Source organism: Asparagus officinalis, chromosome 2 (assembly GCF_001876935.1).
Source record: "Asparagus officinalis chromosome 2, Aspof.V1, whole genome shotgun sequence".
Lineage (NCBI taxonomy): Eukaryota > Viridiplantae > Streptophyta > Magnoliopsida > Asparagales > Asparagaceae > Asparagus > Asparagus officinalis.
This window is the reverse complement of record NC_033795.1, coordinates 6,745,009-6,768,625: the sequence shown is the minus strand read 5'-3', so window position 1 is coordinate 6,768,625 and position 23,617 is coordinate 6,745,009. Positions and strand designations below refer to the sequence as shown.

Below are 23,617 nucleotides of genomic sequence, written 5' to 3'. Positions count from 1 at the left end.
TCTATTTAAGAGCTAACATCGAGCTCTCAAAAACCCTAGATCCTTCAATGGAGGCGATGAGGGAGACCTCTGGATCCCGATCCAAATCTCTCAACCTCGCCCTCTTCATTACTAGGGTTTTGTTTCCTCCAATAGAAACCCTAGAAAAGATCTCGGAAGGATCAGAGATTTAAATGTCATCTCAGAAAGCTAGGGCCTGCATTCAATCAGCTCTCTGCTCGCTATGATGCCTACATTTTTGCTCGTTTTTTAAAACTCTTTTTGATTTTCTTTTAGGGAAGATTTCTCCTTTTAAGTATTTAGGGAAAATTTTGCTCATTTGGTACATCTGTGCTTGGTTTATAGAAGAAAAAAAATCAACTAGGTTATTCCGTGCTAGGAGCGCTGTAAAAATTTAGAATTTTTCTGATATTCTTTTGTGTTTAAATTCATTTAAAATGGGAGAAATTATTATTATGTTCTCCAAAACTGAAAAATAAATCTAAACCCCTTTAGTAAGCGGGGAAATATCTCGAAGTCATTTTATCTATTATTAAATTTTAAATTAAATTGTGATAGATGTATGACTATGGGCATGACTAAAACCTTAATAAGATGAAATATAATTAACGGTTTGGGTACTTTTATTAATTCCTTTTTAAACACTTGTACCCATTCATTTTCCCTCTCTGGTTTTCAGTATTTTTTTCCTGTCTGTTCAATAGCAAGAACTGATACCCTCTTCCTAAATGCTACTGGTTTTAGGTAAATTCTTGGATATACTCTTATTTTCTTTTAATTTTATAGGAAACTGCTATGTGGGTTTACTCAAAAATATAATATCCTAAGTGGTTTTTCTCAAAGCTTTCTCCTATCTCTTACAATTTCATCACATTCTTTCTAATTCCAGGTAAAGAAGTAATCTTTTTTCTTCTTTCTCCCAAATTAATATGTCTTGTTTGATTAAGATCTCTTGTTCTTGAAATTTTATTTTAAATTTTCTTCAAATTTTATTGATTGAAATGTTCTGTTTCTCTCTCTCTGTTCAATAAAAAGAACTGTTACCCTCTTCCTCATTGCTACTGGTTTCAGGTAAATTCTAGGATGGAATCTTATTTTCTTTAAATTTTGTGGGAAAATGCTATGTGGGTTTACTCAAAAATATAATATCCTATGTGGGTTTTCTCTAATCTTTCTCCAATCTCTTACAATTTCTTCACATTCTGTCTAATTCCAGGTAAAGAAATAATCTTTTTTCTTCTTTCTCCCAAAATTAAATGTCTTATATGATTAAAATGTTATGTTCTTCAAATTTTATTGTAAATTGACACCTTGATTCTCTCCAAACTTTGATATCTTAACTGGGTTTTTTTTAAATATTCTTGTTTGTGCAGAAAATTTAGTCTCAGCCTAATTTTTCCTAAATTTCAATGCATTCTTGATCAAGAACCTGTGGTGTCTTTTGTTGATTAAGGTAACATGGCTTAAAATTTTATAATAAATTGATACTGTTATTCTTCCCCAAACTTTATTATCTTTTTTTGATAGCTCCAAACTTTAATCTCTTAACTGGGTTTTCTTTGATCTTTCTCATTTGTGCAGAAAATCTCGATCAAGAACCTATGGAAAATGTCAAGGATCAAAACTCTTCCAAACCTTCCCACCGTCATTATGTTAAAAATTGCCCGCTTAGGGAAACAGTTGAAGGTCTCTGGTCTTCTGCAGGCGGGGTGTTAAACTGTGAAGAATGTCAAAAGCAAAATACTCCAAGTGGAAACTATCTTATTGCTTGCTTGAATTGCCACAGAATCCTCTGCAAATTTGACAGTGGTTCTGGGTTTATTGGTCATATCAAGGACCATGAAATTTATTGCGATGCAATAAAAGATTCTTGGTTGGGTACTGTCCTGGTTGGTAAATGGTGTTATGCCTGTACTTCTTTTCAACCAAGCGAGAAAGTGGAGAATAAGGAATGATGGACATGGAGCAAGAAGATAAAGAGGAGGTAGAGTTAGAAAAGGATATCAACAGCAAAGTGATGGCCATGAAGCAAGAAGACTTCATAATTTCGTCTTTTGAGAATATGGCAGGGCATAGAGTTAGACGAATGAAGAACCTTGGGAATACCTGTTACTTTAACTCAGTCTTGCAAAATCTTCTGTCCATTGATCGGTTAAGGGTCAGTTTGCAAATCTGTTCTCCAAAGTTGGACTGTGCAGATCGCCCTATTACCAGGAATTTGTGGAGTCTTTTCCTCAATGCTGATACTACTAATGATGCTTTTGATCAATTATATCTTACAAGTCTCTTAGATTCTATACGTTCAATAGCACCAGAGTTCCGTGGCAACCAACAGCAGGACAGTCACGAATTTCTCAGGCGTTTCCTTAATGGTCTCCAGGAAGAAGAAAATGGTTGGGTGAAGGATATTTTTGAAGGCAGTCTTTCTAGTACTGTAACATGTGATCATTGTGGGCATATTTCGAGAAAAATTGAACCATTTCTTGATCTTTCTCTGTCTCTTCCTTCAACTGAAAGTGATGGAGTTGTTAGATCCAAGGAACATGTTTTTCCTGCAAGAGAAGTGGGAGACCAGGACGACCAAATTACTTCAGGATTTTTTGAATATAGAAATACTGGTCCAAGGTCCTTTATATTGCGGAAACGTAAAACATGCAGTGTCTTAGCAATGGATAACATGGACCTGAATGTGCATGATGGAGATGCAAATAAAGGATATAATGAATATCAAAAAGATATTTGTGGAAAACGCCCTTCTGAATTCAATCGAGATTCAGGGGAAGGTGTTGAATTAGTTGAAAGTCATCAGAAAAAAGTAGAAGATCTAGGAGAAGTAGAAGACCCAGAAGAAGGAGATGACCCGGAAGAGGAAGTAGAAGACCCAGAAGATTGCTGTGGACATCATCCTTGTATATGCAATAAGCATATTGCTGCTGCATTGCCTGAATGCCGACAGAATGACCAAATAAAAGAAAAAGATGAAGATCCAGAAACAGAAGAGGAAGAAGACGCAGAAGATTGCTGTGGGCATTATCCTTGTATATGCAATAAGGATTCAGGTGAAACTGCTGCATTGCCTGAAAGCCAGCGAACAGGCCAAATAAAAGAAGACCCAGAAGATTGCTGTGGGAATCATCCTTGTATATGCAAAAAAGACTTAGGCGAAATTGCTGCAGCACCAGAAAAAGACAAAGATCCAGACGCAGAAGAGGAAGAAGACCCCGAAAATTGTTGTGGGCATCATCCTTGTACATGCAATAAAGACTCAGGTAAAATTGCTGCAGTAACAGAAAAAGATGAAGATCCAGACATAGAAGAGGAAGAAGACCCAGAAGATTGTTGTGGGCATCATCCTTGTATATGCAATAAAGACTCAGGTGAAATTGCTACAGCACCAGAAAACCTGCAGAAAGACCAAATAAAAGAAGAAAAAGACGAAGATATGGAAGCAGAAGAGGAAGAAGACCCAGAAGATTGCTGTGGACATCATCCTTGTATATGCAATAAGGATTCAGTTGAAATTGCTGCATTGCCTGAAGGCCAGCAGAAAGACCAAACAAAAGAAGACAAAGAGGAAGCTGACCCAGAAGAGCCAAATGGTTGCTGCGAAAAGCAAGTATTGGTGAGTAACGAAGAAGACCTGCAAGAGAACCAAGGGAACTTAACAGTAGAAGAGTTTACTTTTGCTTTTGAAGAAGCATGGAAAAATGACAATCTGGATTTTTATAGAGCAGTGCTCTCTGGTCCTGAGGTATCAAATGTGCAGGATGAAGGCGAATCTCTTATTAGAAAGAGAAGATGCAAAGACCTAGAGCCTATCCTTGATTTTACAGATGGAATGCAGAGTGCTGACACAAATGGTAACAATTTAACAATTGAGAGGTGCTTGGAATTGTTCACAGAACCAGAGCCTGTTGAATATACATGCGAGCATTGTCCCAATCGTTTTCAACCCCCATATGAAGGACGAGGTAAAAGAAAAGGAAAGGGAAAAGGAAAATTAAAACCAGAAACATCTGATTCAAACAGGAGACTCGAGATGGGGGGCAAGAGAACGTTACTTCTCGCAAGGATTCCACCTATCCTAACGATTCACTTGAAAAGATTCAAACAAGATGCACATGGCACCATCTTGAAAATAGATAACCACATTAAATTCAAAGAAATGCTTGATCTTACACCATATGTGGATCCTAGGTACTATTCTGAAGCCTTTGGTGATTGATTTATCTATTACTCAACGGTGATGCTCATAGAACAGTTTGGTGCATTCATTTTTGCCTTTGGTCATCAATATACAAGTTATTCATGAACCTAGATGTTTTAATTTTTATCATGTTATCTAGCAACATGGTACAATCTTTGTCAGGGATTGTCATGTCCATTCTATAACTAGACCATTAATTCTGAGACAAGAAGCAGAAACACTTGATATTGCTGTAGCGCGCTCGCATTTTCTATTCAAGGATTCATGAGAAACATTGGAATTTGTTCTCTAAAATTCAATTTTTACGCTTGTAAGCATCAGAAAATTTGAATGTAATGCAAAAGAGAGATACTTTGCACTTTTTTGTTGTTTAATTTGGGAGAATCACCCTTTCTTAGAAAATTATTATAGGATAATGTTAGTGTATCATCTATATGATATATTAAAATAATGAGTACGAGGTGACAACTAGTTTGTTAAATGGGGTTACCTAGACGTAGGCATGTGGTGAGGCCCATCCTGCTAGTCATGTCGCACGTATGTCTATATGTATGTGTGTATATAGTGTTCTAGTTTTTCGAGTAATAACATCCACATGATACATGGTTTAATGCCAGTAAATAATTATTTGATACGAGTCACCTGACGAGCACCCTTGATCGCGGAATTATCAAGAGTGAGTTGTGAAGAAGACAATAGAAAACACAAAGAATTGAGTTGGGCGAAGGAAAATATCTTCTCTAGATTATGAGAAATAATAAATTACAAATCTCTCCCTCATAATCTCTCTAGATCAAAGAACAAACTCTCTGATTTCGTTTCTGATTACAATCTGGTTCTTCTTTAGATCAAAACTGATCTCTCTTAGACCTTATCTCCTTAGATCTACATCTCTAACAATCACCTCCGTTTAGAAACCCTAAACAATCTCTATTTATAGAGTTTACAACGTGGATGGCAAATCTGTAAATAAACAAGTTCAATCAAATCAGGAAACTGTGTCAATCAAGAGTCCTAAAACGCCCAGGAACCCGACGCGATTGACCACAACATATAGCGTGACATGCTGCGGTCGACCGGACAGAGTCCAGTCTCAAACCCTGCACTGTGCAAGTTGGCGGTCGACCATGCATGTTGCCGCGGTCGACTGGTCAGAGTTCTGCCAGTTTTTTCTGTTCTCTGCGTTTCGCTCCTTCTAACTTCTTTCGTCGCCTTCTATGGCTCCATCCACACTCCTATTCCCAAGATATCATGAGAATCGTCTATCCTCAAGCTCCCATGAGGATCACTAAGCTCCCGAAGCAGAGAAGAAGATACACCCGTATCATTATTAGAAAAAATGTCAAGAATGTACCTCAAGAGTTTGTGTTTTTCTATGAATATTGAACATTTTTTACGTTTTTACATGGTATGGTGTTGGTGTTATAAGCAAGATTTTCGCACTTGAGTGTCCATCCATATATAGGGTGACTGTTATCTTTATAACCTAGTAAGTAAGAATATCCATTATTAGTAAGTTTCATCTGTTGCTTACTTTCTAGTAACTCTTCTGGCTTAGACAACTAGAAACATAATTGTTTATTGTGTTCCGTAAAATCACGATGTTAGGGGATGTCTGTACAAATAACATCAGATTACCAGGAGAAAAATCTTTATGGTTTTGATGGTTATACTGTCCTTTTGCCTACGCGGTTTAGATTTTATTTGGTTCACTGGCCATGATAATACCTTTAATCTTATTAAATTGCCTTCTAGTTTCATGGCTAGGGTTACGCTTCAAAGTCTTGAAAGGGTAGCTGCTATATCGATCAGTCGGTTGCAGGCTGTCTGTCACCGTTTAATTAAAATTTTTGTACACTACATTTGCACTTGGTCACCATCTTCCATTTCAGTAATTGAATCGAAATTCGGTATACATTGCTTATGTGTATATTGCCATTTCAGAAAGGGCAAGGGTAGATGATGGTAGTGATGAATCTCGATGCTACACCCCGAAACTTGCATGCTATCTTTACTATTATCTATTTATGGCGTAGCTTTCTATTTTATTACACGCGACCTTTACCATTGTTTGACTATGATTTAGTTTTTTCTTTGAATTACAAATTTATGCTGAAACCTGCAACACCTTTCGTCGCCAGTTCGAAATCCTGTAACACGTCCTTTATCTTTGAAATGTCATCTCTTGCTCTTAATCGAACTTAAAAGGTGGAAGGAGTTTGTGCATATATTACATTATTTTTTGTGAAATATACTTCGATTCTGAACCATTTTTGTTGCTGCAATATTCAGTTATAAGGATAAAGAGTTAAGGTATCGTCTGATTGGTGTTGTGGAGCATTTGGGAACATTTTCAGCTGGTCATTATGTTGCATATGTAAAGGGAGTGCTAAGAGAAGGCAATTGCCCTGTCTGGTTGAAGGCTAACGACAATAGTCCAGTTCGTGAGGTTTTACCGAAGGAAGTCCTCAAAAGCATGGCCTACATTTTATTTTTTGAAACAATGCAAGATTAAGGAATAAGGTACGTACATTTACATAACCGACTAGTCTTTTGGGATATGATGTGAATATTATAGATGTAGGTTTATGATGTATGCTTGTTGGTGGTTATATGACCAAAATAGAACAGTTTTGTGAAATTTTGATTGTAAATATTTGCATGTTGGCTTTATTAGCAAAATAGAACAGCTCTATGAAGTTTTAGTAGGAAATATATGCATTTTGGGGACATGACAAAGTGGAATTTTTCTGGGAAATTTGATAGTATGGATGATTAATTTATTGGGATTTTCACGGCTAATATTTGCAGTGAAGTTAGGGATCCTTTTGGTTTGTTGATCTAATGCTATTAATCTTCACCTGAAAGCTTTCATAGAGGACCATAACCAATGCTGCCAGCTGTTTGAATATTATCTTCTTCAACACCCCCCCCCCCCCCCCCCCCCCCTCCCTCCTCCTTCCTTAATATTTCTTCTATGAACTGCCTACTGTATTCTTGAGGTGTTACCCTTTGTGTGAAGAGATAACTAATATGTGTTTATAGTTACAGAAGTACACTATAAAGTTTTAGCATACACAATTTGAGTTTCTAAAGTAGATACATTAAATATCCCCCATACGAGAGTATAATCCTGAATACACTCTGGATCATTATTGCTGTAGGGCTATACCCGTGCTAGAATTAATATTCATATCACCACTCCCGTGCTCAGAACTTGAGATTGGTCGTCATCTTCATCTTCATCATCTGTATTTTTTAGGATAAATGGCTGTTACCGCTCCAGTTGAAAGCTTTATGAAACTGCGTTTAACGTAACTATAAGAGTTTAACAATATCTAACCTGATCGTATATCCTTCTCAACTTTTCCTTTTCCTTCATTACCGATCTGTTTCCATATCACAATGCATATGAGTCTCCACCAGTAAATATGGAATATAAGCAGTGTGATGAGCAGCGTGCTGCCAGTATAATACATGCTCATAGGGAAGTCGTCCACAACCAGCCGCGAGTCATAACTGAAATGTCGTCGTCACAATCGTCAACTCTTTATATGTCAACTCTTTATATGTGCAATTAATGAAACCGAGAGATGGTTATATGATCGACAATGCTTACAAACCTGAAGGCTTTTATTATCCAGAAGGGAAAGACAATTAGCCGTAATATTAGCCATGAAATGGCGAAAAGCCCGAAACAGATGAGGGCTCCTGTTTCCATTTCCAGGTACTTGAAGATCTTTGCTGCCTCCAAGAACACATCACTTGTGTCATGCAAAGCTAGAGTGATGGTTCCGAGCCTAAGTAATCTGCAGAGCAAAATTCCATGGCGATGCTAGATAGGTTATCGGATCAAAACTCTAATACCATGTAACTGTTTAGATGCATCTACAGTAGCATAGGGAGTAATTAGGCAGTATTGTCCTTAAAATTTTTATGAGCAGCTAAAATCCCTGATGGGCTGCTCTTTCTTATCTATAGGGCTGTCCAAACGGGCCGGGAAAGCAACCATGCCTGGATCCGGACCAGGACCGGGTCGGATCGCTAACAAGGGAGAGTTACTATAGATTTATGACTGATATTATACGCCTTCACCACATACAACTAAACCTCATTCCATGTGTTTGCGGTTCATTTATAGTTTTATATATGTTGTATGCATCATTTTCTGGCTGCAGTTGATGAGCTAGTTAACTTGTTTCTTTTCTTTTGACGATATGTGAATAATCTTACCAAGTGTCTTCATTTGAAGTCCCAAGGCAGTGCACTAAGAGCATCTCCAACAGCTTCCCAATCTTCTTAAAATACTCAATTTTGAGGAATATATAGAGCTATTTTTAGGTCCAACAGTTTTTCCATCTCATTCCCTAAAATAGGGATGGAGAAGAAAAAAAAGAGTGTCTTTCCTCAAATCTGCAGCATTCTGCAAAAATTCTTCCTTTTCTAAATTCTTGAAAGTAACATTATCATAAATATCTTACATTCTTCAAAGAAAAAATATATATCTAATACTTTTTTGAGTTTTATATTGTTATAATAAAATATTAACCATTTATTTTCTTAATTATTATTGAGTATGTAGGATGTTTTATAGTTGTAATAAATGTCTAAATCCCTAAAATGGAGAAACTGTTGGATTTGGAGCAAATTTTTTTTAGAGAATTTGACATTTTGCTTTCCTATTTTAGAGAAATTATGGTGAAGCTGTTGGAGATGCTCTTAAGACTTTTAAGTGTTTATGACCGTCTGTGGTCATTTCCTGGCCGGGCCGGGTGTCACTCGAGTTGTCTGGGTCCGGGCCGGCTTGGAATCCGGATGGGTCCAGGTCAGAATTGGGCCTGGTCATAGTTAACGGGCCTTTTGGACAGTCTTAGTCTCTATAATTGTACTGTCTTTTAGTATTAGGGGGTGTATGTTCATGACTTGTAGGCCGTTTGGGTTGCTGGAAAAATAAATCATAGCAAATGTTGCACGCAACATCTTGCAGGAAATCAACTCAATTGGAATTCTACAATTTTATTATGGAAAATGTGTTTCCAATGTAAATTCAAAATTTAAAAAAAAAGAAATAGAAAAATAGCATGTGCAATGCTACGTGATTTCATCATATAAGGATATTCAGGTTTTAGATTGTTTTCCTATTCGGAATAGGGATTTATTTTTTTTTATTTTACATTTTATTTTTTTGATAGGTGGAATTATTTTTCCCTTTCTTGGATATGCAACTTTTGCTTCCACCATATTGGCTGCAACATTTGCCGCAAATTTGTCTTCAAATTGTAAGTTTATAAGTCTTCGCTAATTATTATGTTGTAAAAAAAAAATGGCAATTCAATCTTGACATGTTTCATAACTTGCCACCATTGAGCTTTAGGTCTGCCAGCAGTAAATCAAAAGCACTAGTCATGCAATATAAGATCATGCAATTGAAAAGAATAATGAGGTTCAATGATAACTTCGCTGAATTGTGAAGTAGTAACAGGAAAGAGAGATCAAATTTGACATTGAAAGATCTGGGTTTTGAGTTTCTTGGTATTTAAGAATTTCTATTAAAATATTGTACAATATTAAAAGCAAGAATATAAGCAAAAGGGGCGTAGCCAGAGCTTGCTTGCCATGAGCAGCTGCCCAGAGCAAGAAACTCCGCCTCCCCCACGACCTCTTCCTCCTCCCCTCGCTCCCCCCCCCCCCCCGCCACTTCACCTCCCTCTCCCGCAGATCCAACCTCATCTCCCTCCTCTTCCAGGACCTCCATCTCAACAATCCCCAACCCTCCTCCCTCTCACGCGCTTCCCTCTCGTACACCACCTTTATTTTTTACCCAGGGCAAAAAATATTCTTGACTATGCCACTGATAAGCAAAGCATTTACTAGACTTGCAGAAGAATTACCTGATGTGAAAAGTTAATTCCATCGAAACTGAAGTAATTATGTGATGAGACATCATAATGGGAAAATCCTTTCTTCGAGTTTCCCACTTGACAAGAGCGACAATGCTATACAGGTAAAATCCATATTGGCACGTGAAGAAAATCTCCAATGAAGAGCTAATCAAAGTTAAAATTATCAATAAATAATCTGCTCATGTTGCCGGCTAAATTTTAAAAAAAAGAATTGAAAGAACTACTCACTCTATTTCTCCACCTGCCCATTCTCTGAAGTACTCTTTTGTATTTAGCCACCAATAATCTTGTAGCATGATTAAAGCAACCCAAAGTTGCATGCTCACATAATATGTCAGCTTCCACATTGACTCTGAACATTTCACAATCTTTGATCGCCGAGCGTCATCATTGATCATATTCATACTACCTCCACATCTCAATAACAACACACCGGCCAAGGGCTGAAGAAAACACGCACCAATAAGCAATTCGTATAAGTATACATTTCTCATCCTTTCTAAAGGTGCAAAAAATTTACATCTCATCTTCAGTTATAGCAGTCATAGTCAGCTTGCAACTGATTTTGCTAAATGAGCCATCAAGATATATCCATTCACGAAATGTGATCGGTAGGAATAAATTTTAGGAGGCAGCTCATTAAGCAAAATGAGCTGACAAATCTTAGTAACTTTTTTTTCCATATAGAGGTTACGTGATACAAATCGTCATCTTATTTTGCAAAACGGACTACCAGAAGTTAGAAGCGAGCGACGACGACCTCCTGCTCCTTCTGCATAATGAGCAGGATGGCCCATAATTTTCCATCTCTGATAGATCATTTAGCAAAATAAAATACTACATCATGTACATACATAAGACATATGTACACAAACATACATCATGTATAACTGACCTTGAAGATGAAGGTATCTAAAAGAAGCCTAGCAACGAAGAAGCAGAGGGCAAAGCAGACGGCTAGTAAGAAATGTGACGTCATCTCTAGTAGCATTTCTTTGTTATTCTATTTTGATAGGGTGCTCTATAAATAGTCAAATCAAACGCATATCGAATTCTTAAATAATGACTTTAAGCTAGTTAGCTACTGCTAATTATTAATTTCTCTACGAGTGAGCAAACTGTTCTATCACAATCCGGCCAACTAGAACTTTGATAACTTAAAAAGAGAGACCATTAAATTTATGTCTATATCAGTATTCGTGGTCATTTATACTTGTTCATTGCTCATGAATTTTCAACAGTAGGCTTTAAATAGAATTAATTAATCCTCAGCTCAGTTAGTTCCATGTAGTTTTCATATTGGAACTCGGTTTATAATGACATTGGCACCGAAGACTGCATGATTGCATGTGTCACGTTGCTCATCTAAGTGGGCATGAGAGTTAAAATATATGATAGTAAAGGGTATTATATATATTCTATATATTAAGAAAATCTCTCAAAGAATTCCATTCTCTACAAAGTTGTAAAAAAAAACACAATGGAGATCATTTTTTTTTTGAGCTGAAAAAACAGGGAGAGATTCCATGTTCATAAAATATATAAGTTTACCAAATTGTAATTATACAAACTGAACAAAAGGTGTAGCGAGGAAACATGGGACTAATTGTACGATAGGGAGCGGACCTTGTCGTCACCTATCAGCACAAGAAGCCAATGATTCGTCCCCCACAACAGAAAAAACTACTATATTACAGGGAGACTGTCAAAAGGAAAACTACACGCGGAATATCAACCACTCCAGTATTTCTAAGTGGGCATGTACACAACTCTAAGTTCTGCTCATCTAAGTGGGCATGTGAACCCAACATATAATTTTGACTGTGGTCATCATAATTTTAATACGTTTGATTGATTGATATCATAGTTTTGAGAGCTATACATATTATTTATATATAGGCCTTGAATCCAAATTCTGGACTATGCAGGAGTACTCAGCTGATTGTGATTAGAACCAGAACTTTGATTTCAATCAAACTTCTGAAATTACTTGTACAACATTAGATATTACACTCTGCACCGTTACTATTTTCTGAAATTACTCGTACAACATTAGATATTACACCCTGTACCTTTTGTATGATTTTGGTGTTAATGAGGAGGGTGTAATATTTTGAATCCATATATTCTGTTAAACTCTTTTAAATGAAATGCGGGGGGTCTCCGACTATTTAAAAAAAAAAAGTAGAGCAAGGTAATCCAGAAAAATTTATTGATTAGAAAAAGGATGCAAAATGTGAAGTAGGGGAGGAAGAAGGAGAAGTATTGTACTGAACTATAAAGTTTTCATGTACACAACTTAATTAGAGTTTCTAAAGTATGATCCACTGAATATCAACCACTCCAGTATTTCTCAGAGCAACTAGAGATTAGTCCTCATTTTCATCATCTGCTTTTTTTTTTGGATAAATGTTAGCATATACAAGTTTCCACCAGTACATATATATATATATGGAATATAAAAGAGTGATCAGCATCGCATTGACAAATATATATAATATGAACTCAAGGGCAGTAGTCCAAATCCATACCTCATGATAAATGAAAATGTCTTCACAATCATTAACTGTTAGGAAAAAAAATGTAAATTTCTTATACTCCCCCGTAAAGTTTGTAATCAAATTCTAAGATAACTCCTTTAAACTTTATAAATGTCACCTAACCCCCTAAACTTTGAGGCTTGTCACAACACCCCTCAAATCTTCGCAATGTTTCCAACATACCCCCTTAAGGACGTAATGGGAGTTCTCTGAAACCTCATCAAAAGTTCGTAGGGATTTTCTGGAAGTATTGTTGACAGTTTGGGTTTTTAATTTTAGATATAATGTTTAAAGTCACAGGGTATATGTTGAAAAAATTGGGGTTTACACAGCTAAGGGGGGTATATGTTGGAAAAAATTGGGGGTTGTACTGTTAGAAGGCTTTTCTTTTAATTGAAAATGTTTGAGGGGGTTTGTGACAAGCCCCAAATTGGTTGTGTACGAGGGGTATATGTGTGTTTTTTTTTATAATAATCATTTATGTAAGGTGCTCATCTCAAAATATATAGGCCGAAGTTTAGGGGGTTATGTGCATGAAATTTACTCAAAAAAAATCATATGATGAAATGAACTGGTATCTATAATGTCAACAATCCAGAGCTTATTTGCTCAAATCTCTATAATATTGATCAACTTTTCATTAAAATCTTAGGGCTAGCTAATTGAGACACCCCCTATACTACAAAGCTAGAACTTGGTCGTTTATCATCGCAGTAGGTTTTTGCTAGCTCTGAAATGTGTCATGATGTCTAAATTAGAATTATCTCTGTTATCAAAGAATAAGAGGGTCTTTGACTCTTTGCTACATATTGAGATATTAAAGGTTTCATACAGGAGATAAACAAGAATGAAACAATAATAGATTTATAAATTTGTTGAAACAATAATAGATTTATAAAACTGTTGAGTAGAACTTTATCAAAACAGTAATAAAATATCAAATTTGATGATATGAGAAATTTGATAAAGCAAGTCACGAGTCAAGTGATTATGTGACGCGACTACATAATTGGTGGGGAAAAGAGTTGACAAAGCAGTATGATAAGAGTAAAAATATATACTCTTGTCTTTTAGTTGTAGCATAACTATACTCTTTTATTATGTTTTTCTTTTCTTCACATTTCAGCGTATAATGTTTCTTTACTAAACATTGTTCTAAATACCACAAGATAATTATAGGGTTTTCGAAATGAATCAAACAACAATAAACCCTAGGAAAAAATAATCTAATACACATGATTAATACAAAAAGGAAATTAACAATAGATGCGGAAGTGTACCTGGATCCATGAATTAATTTGTAAAAAAATTTGCCGAAAGGGGTTGGGATCTTCTAATCTAGATGGCCTCTCCAAAATTCCTCTCTAGATGGTGGTGAAGAGAAATTTGAGAACGTGCCACTAGATTAGGGACCATAACCCATTAAGTAGTTATTGCAATTTCTAATTTAGCCCCTCACCAAATTAGAAATAGTAATCCGGTATCTACACGTTTGGCTCACGACACATTCAATACTTATTGACCCAATTTATCTGATTGATCACTTTACGCGAGTCAACTATAAAGGATAACACTACACACTAATATCACATATGTGCCCACAATTTAGATTTAATCCAACAAACATCACTACTCACTCATTCTATTAACCCATTCTCCGAATTAGTCTCTTGTATTCAGCCACCAAAAATCTTGTGCCATGATCCAAACAACCCAAAGTTGCAGGCTCAAATAATAAGTTAAGCTTCCACATTGGCTCTGAACATTTCTAGGTGTTAGACAGCCAAGCATCATAATCACTCGCATTACTAGTAGCTCCACGCCTCAGCAAACTTGGCTGGAGAAAACATGTTCAAAACTAATTTAATATTAAAAACAATCCATAGAGATATACTCCTTATCCATTTTTCAAAATTATGCGCGATATAAATGCATAAGATTCATATTCATATTGAACATAAGCTGCGACATCATTCCGAAAAATGAGCTATCAATGTATGAGATTCATATTCAAATTGAACATGAGCTGCGACATCATAAAAATAAGCTATCAATAGATAAGAACTTAGAAAAATGAGCTATCAATAGATAAGAACTGTGAAGTGCAATGCGACGAATATGGTAGATCTCACAATTATCGCTCTCTTGATAGCTCATTTAACAAAATGAACTATCACCTCATATCCAAGTTTTTTTTCCAAATTATACATCGTATTCATTTAATAACCAGAGTCAGTGTGCTTTGTGCGTGCTCACACACATGTATGCATGCATACACATATACACACACATAAAAGCAAATGGGGATTGGTGTGTTGTAGATACGAAACATGTTGCACATCAGCTATAATCCAAATATATCGATAATCTTTATTATAGTGGCTTTGGAAGTGAGCGCGCGTTGGGCTACCTATTTATGCTACTTAGGATGTAGATACTATTGGTCCAAATCTAAAAGTTGAAATTTCCAAATTGAAAATCCGTCAATTAGATATGTATTTATGTATAATGCATATATACACAAATACACACCTATGTGTGTGTTAAGAATATCATAAAGTCCCTGTATACTTGACTTTGAAGATGAAGGTGTCTAAAAAGTATTCTAGCCATCATGAAGCATAGAGCCACAAATGTGATGCCTCTAACGCCATAGTTTTTGCCGTCTTAATTTTATTCCCGTAATGTGCAGTATAATTAAATTATGAGAGAGATTGTCAACTACTTATTAATTTCTTTCTAGTAAACAAACAATTAATCTATCTCCATCTGCCCAACGATAAAACTTCATTGTTGAAGCTTTTGATGGAACTTGAGGGTAACTTAAGGCAACCACTAAATAGTTTGTCACAATATTCTTAATCAATTGTAAGTATTCATTGCTCATTAATTTGCTACAGTGGGATTTAAATGGAAATGGTTATCAGTTAACTAGTTCCCTGTTTTTTTATAATGACACTGAATTATATCAAATTGCTTATTTAAGGAGATGAAGGGATTTTAGTTAGATTGGTTCAATGGGAAAAGTATCAAGTGCACCCAGTTTCATGGTATTAAATGTGCACTCAAATGATATCAATTATTGGATTATTAGATTATGAGATTCGTTCATAAAAAGTCCAGATCAAACGGTTAACATTCGGGTCCGCATTTAATGTCATGGACAGTTTCCACCTGATACCTTCTCGATCGTTTGCTAGTTGTCATATGGATTCGAATTGGCTCGCTTTGGGTTTACTTGAATTTCAAAATTAACTTTCATGGTTTGTCACCTATTTTTGTTATATATTGAGTTTGAGCTTAATTTGTATAAGAAAGTTGGTTCAAATTACTTGTTTATGGGTTCATATTGGTTTTCCCTCCAAATAAACTTGATCTACGTTGATTTGAAGGGGACAAAAAATTGATCTGCCTTTTGGATCTATTGTACTATAGGCCACATTCGTGTCCATGCACATGTGCAATTGTACATTTTATATATACTAGTTTTTATGCACGTATTGCACGTGGTTAAATATCAAAATGATTTATTTATTTATTTATTTTATTATTATAAATAAGTCAGATTCATTTTGATTATTAGATTTGCTATAATTTTTATTTAAACATTATAAAAAATCGATCTATAATGGATTTTTGTGTTAAACTGGAATCAATATACTTAACTAGAATATCATAGTTAATTTCCTAAGAAAAAGATATTAATTGATATAATAGTATCTTCAAGCATAATAGTAAACAAAATAAGTTAAATTGATACTACATGACATATTCTAAACTCTACTAATCCCAAGTTATAGTATGGAGTCAATGATGAATAACAATATCATTATTAACTATAGTTCTAGCAATAAAGAAATAACATTTCTTATTGCATTGAATATAGAATTACGCAATACTTTTCAAAATTATAAGCTCAAGATTTATAATAAACAATCTCAAAAGCAAATATATAAAAAAAAGTAATATATGAGATCTCAGTCTACATTATTTGATAGACTTAAAATAATAAAAAGATAAAAACTAAAGATTAATCGTAACTATAGTATAATTTTATGTGATAAAAGCAATCACATAAGCATACAAAAATTGCATGAAAATTCCTTCTAAATTTTTTAAATTTTACTCAAAAATTAAGTTATAATATAAAATGTTGAAAAATATTATAATTTATTCTTTTTGCTTCATATTTTGATTGAGCCAATATCAATCTTTCTCTACCTTTATATTTTTTTCTAGGCAATTCTAGAGTAGCGTCTTCATCATCTACGTTAATTGTGATATCATGTTGAAGTTGAATTTTTTGAAATTAATCTCTTCAAATAATAGAGTCCAACACAAAAATCAACATATTTGTCTTCTGCTCCCCCCTTGAAAACCATAACCCTAATCCATAAAATAATTTTGTACATAATGAAGAACAAAAGATAATGTCAATAGACAAAAAAGTAAAAATAAGGAATTGAATAAAAATCGCTAGATTTGTACATAATAAAGAGCAAAAGATAAGACAAGTCCAGAAATATATTAGAATATGAGTCCAGAAATATATTAGAATATACTTGGATCAATTAAATTATATTATTACTCATAATTGATATGCATAAGAAATAAAACATGTTGACAATCTTAAACTATAAAATAAATTGTATGTGCCCTCTAACATAACCTTTTTAATACAAGCAACCCCCAAGATTAATTTAAAAATCTCTTGTTTTTGTGAAAGAGTTTTGGTGTAAAGAACAAATATTAAATTATCTAATTCGATTAAAGTCGGATCATATAAGTTAACTCCATACATGAAATATTTTAACCAAAACTCATATATAAGTATTATAATTCGCATTGAGATCTAAGAAATGTGTGAGATTCTCTTTGACTTTTATACAAACAATATTTATTTAAATAATAATAGTATAATTAAACTTTATGATTTGAAAAAAAACAACCATACAATATAAATAATTACTTTAAAATATTTTAATCTAATCTAATAAAAAGAAAATAACAAATGCACATACTTGTTGAAGAAGATGAAAATACTATGAAAGTTATTGTAATTTCTTGATCTGAAAAAATAAATCAAACCTATAATATAATTAATTGTTTTAAAATAATCTAATCAAATCTAATAACAAAGACACATACATGTAGAAGGAAATAAAAGTGCTATAGAAATTGTTATAATTTCTTGTCTTATATTTATTGGTGTGTGATGTTGTATGCGAGAGGATAACAACAATGTGTCAGAAAATAAAAAATCATAAGAAAATTATATCAACAACAATTGGAGACAAAATTATACCAAAAAAATTATAATACACCTTATCAAGAGAGTTAAGAATTAATTAGTCAACTCTTCTTCCTAAACATTAAGTTTGATACCAACCAAATATTCGGACAACATGCATTTCTTTAATAATTTTAATAAGTCAGAATATATCCAAAAAGTGCACAAATTGCTACTTTTCATTAGTACTTTCTCTTTATATCTAATACAAGACTAAACCTTAGTAGAGTCATACTATTTGCCACTTAATAGGGAGCTTTGTCTTGGTTCATTTTTGAAATTAATAGGGGTGTCATGAAAATTTGGAAGTATGATGGAGCTTAACTGCATAACTACACTTGTATCATTTATATTTTTTATAAAATTTCTAACCATTTATTTTTTTCCTTTAATCTGACCATTATTTTTTACTATAAAATAATATGCAGATTAAAAATTATGTTTTCTAAAGGCACCAATTAAAAAATATGCAGATTAAAAAAAAAAGCTAACAGCCTAAAACTCAATTAAAAAAATATGTTTTCTAAATACACCAATTAGATTTTAGCACTACTATACCGAGCATAGTCAAAATTTTGTTTGAACTCATCTAATAATGTTTATAATAGTACGTGAATTAAAGTAAAGACGTTTTCTATATTGATCCCCAAGACCACCAGTTTTTGTGTAACACTGGAGTTTTAACATTTCTATATTGAAACTTTGGGTAAAAGTCCACCTCCAATTACTTTCTTCTTTTACCAGCTAGAGTACTCGAAATTGTTTAAATTCTATTTAATAAATAGAGTATATTACTAAAATGTTAACTAATAAATGAGTATCCAAGAAAAAAACAAAGAAGAGATTGCCTGACTTATTGGAGATGATCAACTTGAAAATTGTAGTGCGTCTGGTGATAGTATGAAAACATAAATTTATTAGGGTTTATGTGCAGAAAAGTTACAAATTTTAATGGTTTTCAACTTGGAAGAATGTAGTAGTTAGTCCTATACCACACAATCCAACAAGATAAAAATGTACATGAATGTCTGGATAGAAAGTATTACAAAATTTCTTCTTACAGAGACAATAAATTTCATTTTTTTTAAGCTGCAATAACCATTGCAAAGCAAACAAATTCATTTGTACACATTAATTTCAACTTGCTAATAGAAGTTCATAAACACAATCAAAAGGGTGGAATGGGGACATTACTTGTTCCTTTTGTGGATTGGAACCTGAGACAAGGGAACATCTTTTTTTCTCATGTTTGATTACTAAGCAAATATGGCTTCATTTCATGAATTACAACTTACCTTTCATTTGGCCGAATTCTTTGGAAGAGCTTCTTATCATTTTAGAGAATCAAAAGCATCTCTATGGACTTTTGTGGCGAAATTTTTTTTCATCTGTATGTTGGAGCTTATGGACAGCAAGGAATAAGTATATCTTTGATCATACAAACTTCTCTATTAAGAATATTACAAACTCAGCTATACATTGTCTATATGAATGGATAGGCTTTGGAAGTGGATCTGCAGCTATGAAGTTATCAGCTAAGTTGGAGGGAAAACCAATTGCAAGGAAAACTTGATGTCTTGTAAGAAAAAAGGGTTGGTTTTATTTGTTTTTGTTATATAAACACAGTATGTATTATTCTTTTGTTGTATTGGGTTTTAGAAAATTTAGTTTCTCATTACAATATATATGACTGGCTTTGGTTCTTTCTTATATCTATGTCAACGGTGAATGACGGCAAGGCCCTCTCTTCACCTTCATGGATGTTTGAAAGAAGAAAGTCATATATCACTTGTTTTGAGAAACTACTTTTTCTAATTTCCAATCTTGGATACATCTAGTATCCTCTTTTATGTAATTATTTTGGCACTAATATAATGACAGGGTACATCCCTTGTTTTCTTTCAAAAAAAAAAGTATTTCTTTTAAAATATCATGCCTTATAATAAGAGAGCCTTGACTGAGTATGACTCTGTTGTAGTCTACGCAAAAACAGAAACTAATTAAAAGCATGCATAGCAATAAAAAATAAAAAATAAAAAATAAAAAATAAAAAATAAAAAATACTCTTTGTTAACATTTTTTTTTTGCTTTATTGGTAGGGGTGCCAAACCGTATCCGTATCCGAGGAAATATCCGTAACCGTATCCGTTAGGATACGAATATGGTTACTCAAATCTATTACCGATAATATATGGTTGCGGATATGGTTTTGTAGTGAAATATCTGTATCCGTATTCGAAAAAATCCGAATACATATTGGTAATACTCTTACGATAGTTTCGATTCTTAGATTATGGATTTGTGGTTAATTTTGATGATCAAGATGTCTAATCTTAGCTTTTCAATCATAATGAACATATTAACGAACTCTTTTTGTATCACATGACTATATTTTTCTGAATACTATCTAGTTTTCTCATATCCTTTTTGTATCAACATGCATATCCGTTTATATATCCGCATCTATATTCGTAACCGTATCCGATTTTGGCGGATATGGATATGAATTTTTCTTACCGACGTATATCCATATCCGTATCCGTATCCGAGATGGGTAAGCGGATATGGATATGGTAAGTGCTATATCCGAGCCGTATCCACTCCGTTAACACCCCTATTTATTGGTGGTTTGCTATTCAGGCCTAGCCGGTACAAACCTGTTTGTGAAGTTCTTTTTACATAGCTGTAGTAGGATTATCCTGGAACAACAGTATATGGTTCCGGAAACCTTAACCAATATCAAACCTTTGACCAAATGTTACCGTTTACTTCTAGTTTTCTAAATTATTTCTACTGTTAATGCACAAGAATATATGTAACCTCTATCACTTTAAGACTTTTCATATTTTCTATTGCTCTCTGCTTATATAATCAAGGTCTTTGGACTTTTGAGCTTCTGCAGTATTTAACTAATTCTCTATATCTTTGTTTTTTTTTGGGCTTTTATTTTGGGATTAGATGTATCACCTGGTTCATCATCATTTATCTTCTATATTTCTGCTTCCTTGCCCCCTCAGCTTACTTGCTGAACTCATACTTTATTATTTAACATTATTCTAGCATTTTTATTCATAAGTCCCAATATGCTTCATTCTTCTTCAAAGCCTGGTGATACATCCAACTTGATGACAGAATTTATTCATAAGTCCCAATATGCTTCATTTTTTATTCATAAGTCCCAATATGCTTCATTCTTCTTCAACACTTGTTTACCTCTGCACATGGGCTTGTCTAATTACGTATAGCCTTAGTCAAGATAAGTCTCAGATTTGTTCCTCATCTGATATCGTGAGAATAGGATTCTAAAAACCATGCTAAACACAACTAATCTGATCGTCTGATTGCAGGGATTTCTCTCATACGTAATTGCTGAAGCTTGCTTGTTAGTGTATTCATCAGGAATGAAGTGGATTGTGTTAGAATGGGTTTAATCAAATAAAATATACAATCAAATAATCCCAAATTAAAATAATATCAAATATGGAGATTTACCTTGATAGATGGGAGAATCTGCAACAATCAAATCATTAATCCTCTAAATATTGCATGAAAACCGAAGAAATTTTAAAAAAAAAATATCAATTGCTGTAAAAACTAATTGCAGTGCAAAACAAGTATCACCATTAAATCAAATACACAATATTTCTAAAGAATAATCATAAAAATAAAAAAGTAACATAAATGTTGAAGGAGATGAAGTTATTATGATAATTGTGTGATTTCTTGGTTTATATATAGGCATGAGGTGTTGCATGTGATAGGATAATAGTCATAATTAGAGTTTTCTTCGTGCAAACATTTAAATTTAAAAATTAGAATTTGAATAGGATTGTGTTTCATTGTTTATTTTGAATTTAGAGATGTTTATCAAGGTATGCCTTCGGTTTTCTAGTAATAATGATATTTAATTCTACATTTATCCAATCAACGTATGCCTTCGGTTTAAATATCAACCTGAACATTGAATATTTAAGTAATCATATTTTGATGCAAGTTATAAGGTTAAATATCATTAAACAATCAACGTATGTATGCCTTCGGCTTAAATATGGCGTAACAACAACCATATTAAATATTAAATTGTTTTGTTGCTATAACTTTTAGAATCCTAACTTGCATTTAATTGTTGTTAGCAACAAACATATAACTACCATAACAAACTCTGGCGGACCAAAGTAAAAATTATTAGAATTCGATTATGATTAGGATAGTTATACAATTTAAAAGTTAGAATTTGATTAGGATTAGGATAGTTCAAACTTTATAGGGGTATTTTTGTCTACCAAAAAATTTTCTTAAATTCGTGTTTTTAAAAGGGGTATGATATATATATATATAAAAAATGGGTATGCTTCGATACTAAGTGTACTCATTTTTCTTGGTAATAATGTGACATGATATGAGCCTTTAATCTAATGTTGATTGAAAATGGGTTAGGCTATGAGAAAATTGGTACTAAGCATACCAATATTATATATATATATAATGAGATTAATGGGTATCCTTGTCAATGAGGGGATTTCCCTCATTGACAATGATGTGGCACAATCCCCATGGTGGGAAATCCCCATGTTGCACCATCAGCGATAATCTAAATATATTGACAAATCTTTATTATAGTGGCTTTGGAAGTGAGCGCGCTGTGGGCTACCTGTGTATGCTACTTAGGAGGTAGATACTATCGGTCCAAATCTAAAAGTTGAAATCTCCAAAGTGAAGGGGAATATGTCACCTTACTATCAAGCACAAAAACATGTGTTTAGTATCAAGCACAAAAACTTGTGTTTAAATTAAGTTTTTCAACTTAATTTTTTTGGCCAAAAGTTCAGTATTTTCTTACATTAATTTTTTTAGATTTTTTTACGTGAATGGAACATAAGCTTCACAGTTCACACGGTCAGGCAGATCCAATTATCTATTATAATAGTTGAAGAAAATTTTAGTCCAATTACTTTGTGGGAATAATTAGTTTGATGCAGCTTGTAACTGGTAAGGTAGTTAGGTAGTTAGGATCATTAGAATATGTTAGCATCATTAGAATATGGTTATGGATTCCATTTGCTACCTATGAAAACTTTGAGGTTGTTAGGTTTGAGAAGAAATAGTGTTGTAGAAGGAAATATTGCTGTCAGCTTTCTTTTTCCAGATTTAGCAATTTGATTGTAGAAATTGATAACCGAGTTTACAATTTCTAGCCATCCTATTATATTGATATTTTAATTGTCTATAATGTTTTTTGCATATTATTTGCGGCTCTCGACCTCCCTTTTTGCGACACCCTCCGCCCCGCCCCCCTAATGATCGTTCTATATAGTATCGACTCCTCTAGTTTATTTATCATTATTTATTGTTTATTTTTGCCAATAAAACGAGAAAAAGGATGGTAAGTGAAGAGAGAGCAAATTTTAGTATGACTGGGCCTGGTCACGCGTGAGAGGTTGTGGGCTTCTAGCATATAGGCTTTTAGAGTTACATTAAGCTGTAGTAGATTAATCCAGTGTTTTCCTTAAAATAAATTTGGAAAAATTGCTTCAAGGCCCCAAACTTGAAAAAACAATGTGGCCCAGCCCCCTGTAGTTTGGCCCATGTGGCTAAGCCCTTAAATTTTTAAAAAATTGTAACTGAGCCCTAAAAGCAGTTATGACACCCGTATTTGCACCCAGTCTCCCTAAAATAC

The 23,617-nt window shown here is 33.8% G+C and overlaps 3 protein-coding genes across 6 annotated transcripts in view; 2 read left to right on the top strand and 1 right to left on the bottom strand.

Moving 5' to 3' along the window:
• The window catches only part of LOC109830080 (ubiquitin carboxyl-terminal hydrolase 2-like), a 7,931-nt gene extending 5,986 nt beyond the window's left edge, over nt 1-1,945 (top strand). For 3 of the 4 annotated variants that reach the window (XR_002244204.1, XR_002244203.1, XR_002244202.1), the window contains 2 exons: nt 1,374-1,453; nt 1,582-1,945. The gene's annotated coding sequence lies outside the window, so the exon portion shown is untranslated. The remainder of the gene's footprint in view (nt 1-1,373; nt 1,454-1,581) is intronic. The other variant, XR_002244205.1, reaches the window with a different exon arrangement.
• LOC109830079 (ubiquitin carboxyl-terminal hydrolase 16-like) lies at nt 1,957-6,920 on the top strand. The gene is made up of 2 exons (XM_020397231.1): nt 1,957-4,197; nt 6,500-6,920. Exons 1-2 carry the CDS (start codon nt 1,961-1,963, stop codon nt 6,720-6,722), a joined length of 2,460 nt encoding a protein of 819 aa, XP_020252820.1. The 5' UTR covers nt 1,957-1,960; the 3' UTR covers nt 6,723-6,920.
• On the bottom strand, nt 7,181-11,102 carry LOC109829372 (ASC1-like protein 3). The gene is made up of 6 exons (XM_020396498.1): nt 11,006-11,102; nt 10,339-10,553; nt 10,099-10,254; nt 7,831-8,016; nt 7,551-7,726; nt 7,181-7,456 (listed from the first exon to the last, which is right to left on the bottom strand). Exons 1-6 carry the CDS (start codon nt 11,099-11,101, stop codon nt 7,398-7,400), a joined length of 888 nt encoding a protein of 295 aa, XP_020252087.1. The 5' UTR covers nt 11,102; the 3' UTR covers nt 7,181-7,397.

Excerpts from the sequence above, each read along its gene's own strand:
- LOC109830079 (XM_020397231.1), top strand. The coding sequence starts at position 1,961 with ATGGAGCAAGAAGATAAAGAGGAGGTAGAGTTAGAAAAGGATATCAAC. Across the intron at positions 4,198-6,499 it reads ACACCATATGTGGATCCTAG|TTATAAGGATAAAGAGTTAA; the intron begins GTACTATTCTGA and ends TGCAATATTCAG.
- LOC109829372 (XM_020396498.1), bottom strand. The coding sequence starts at position 11,101 with ATGCTACTAGAGATGACGTCACATTTCTTACTAGCCGTCTGCTTTGCC. Across the intron at positions 7,727-7,830 it reads TGGATAATAAAAGCCTTCAG|TTATGACTCGCGGCTGGTTG; the intron begins GTTTGTAAGCAT and ends ACGACATTTCAG. Across the intron at positions 7,457-7,550 it reads TGAGAAGGATATACGATCAG|ATGATGAAGATGAAGATGAC; the intron begins GTTAGATATTGT and ends TAAAAAATACAG.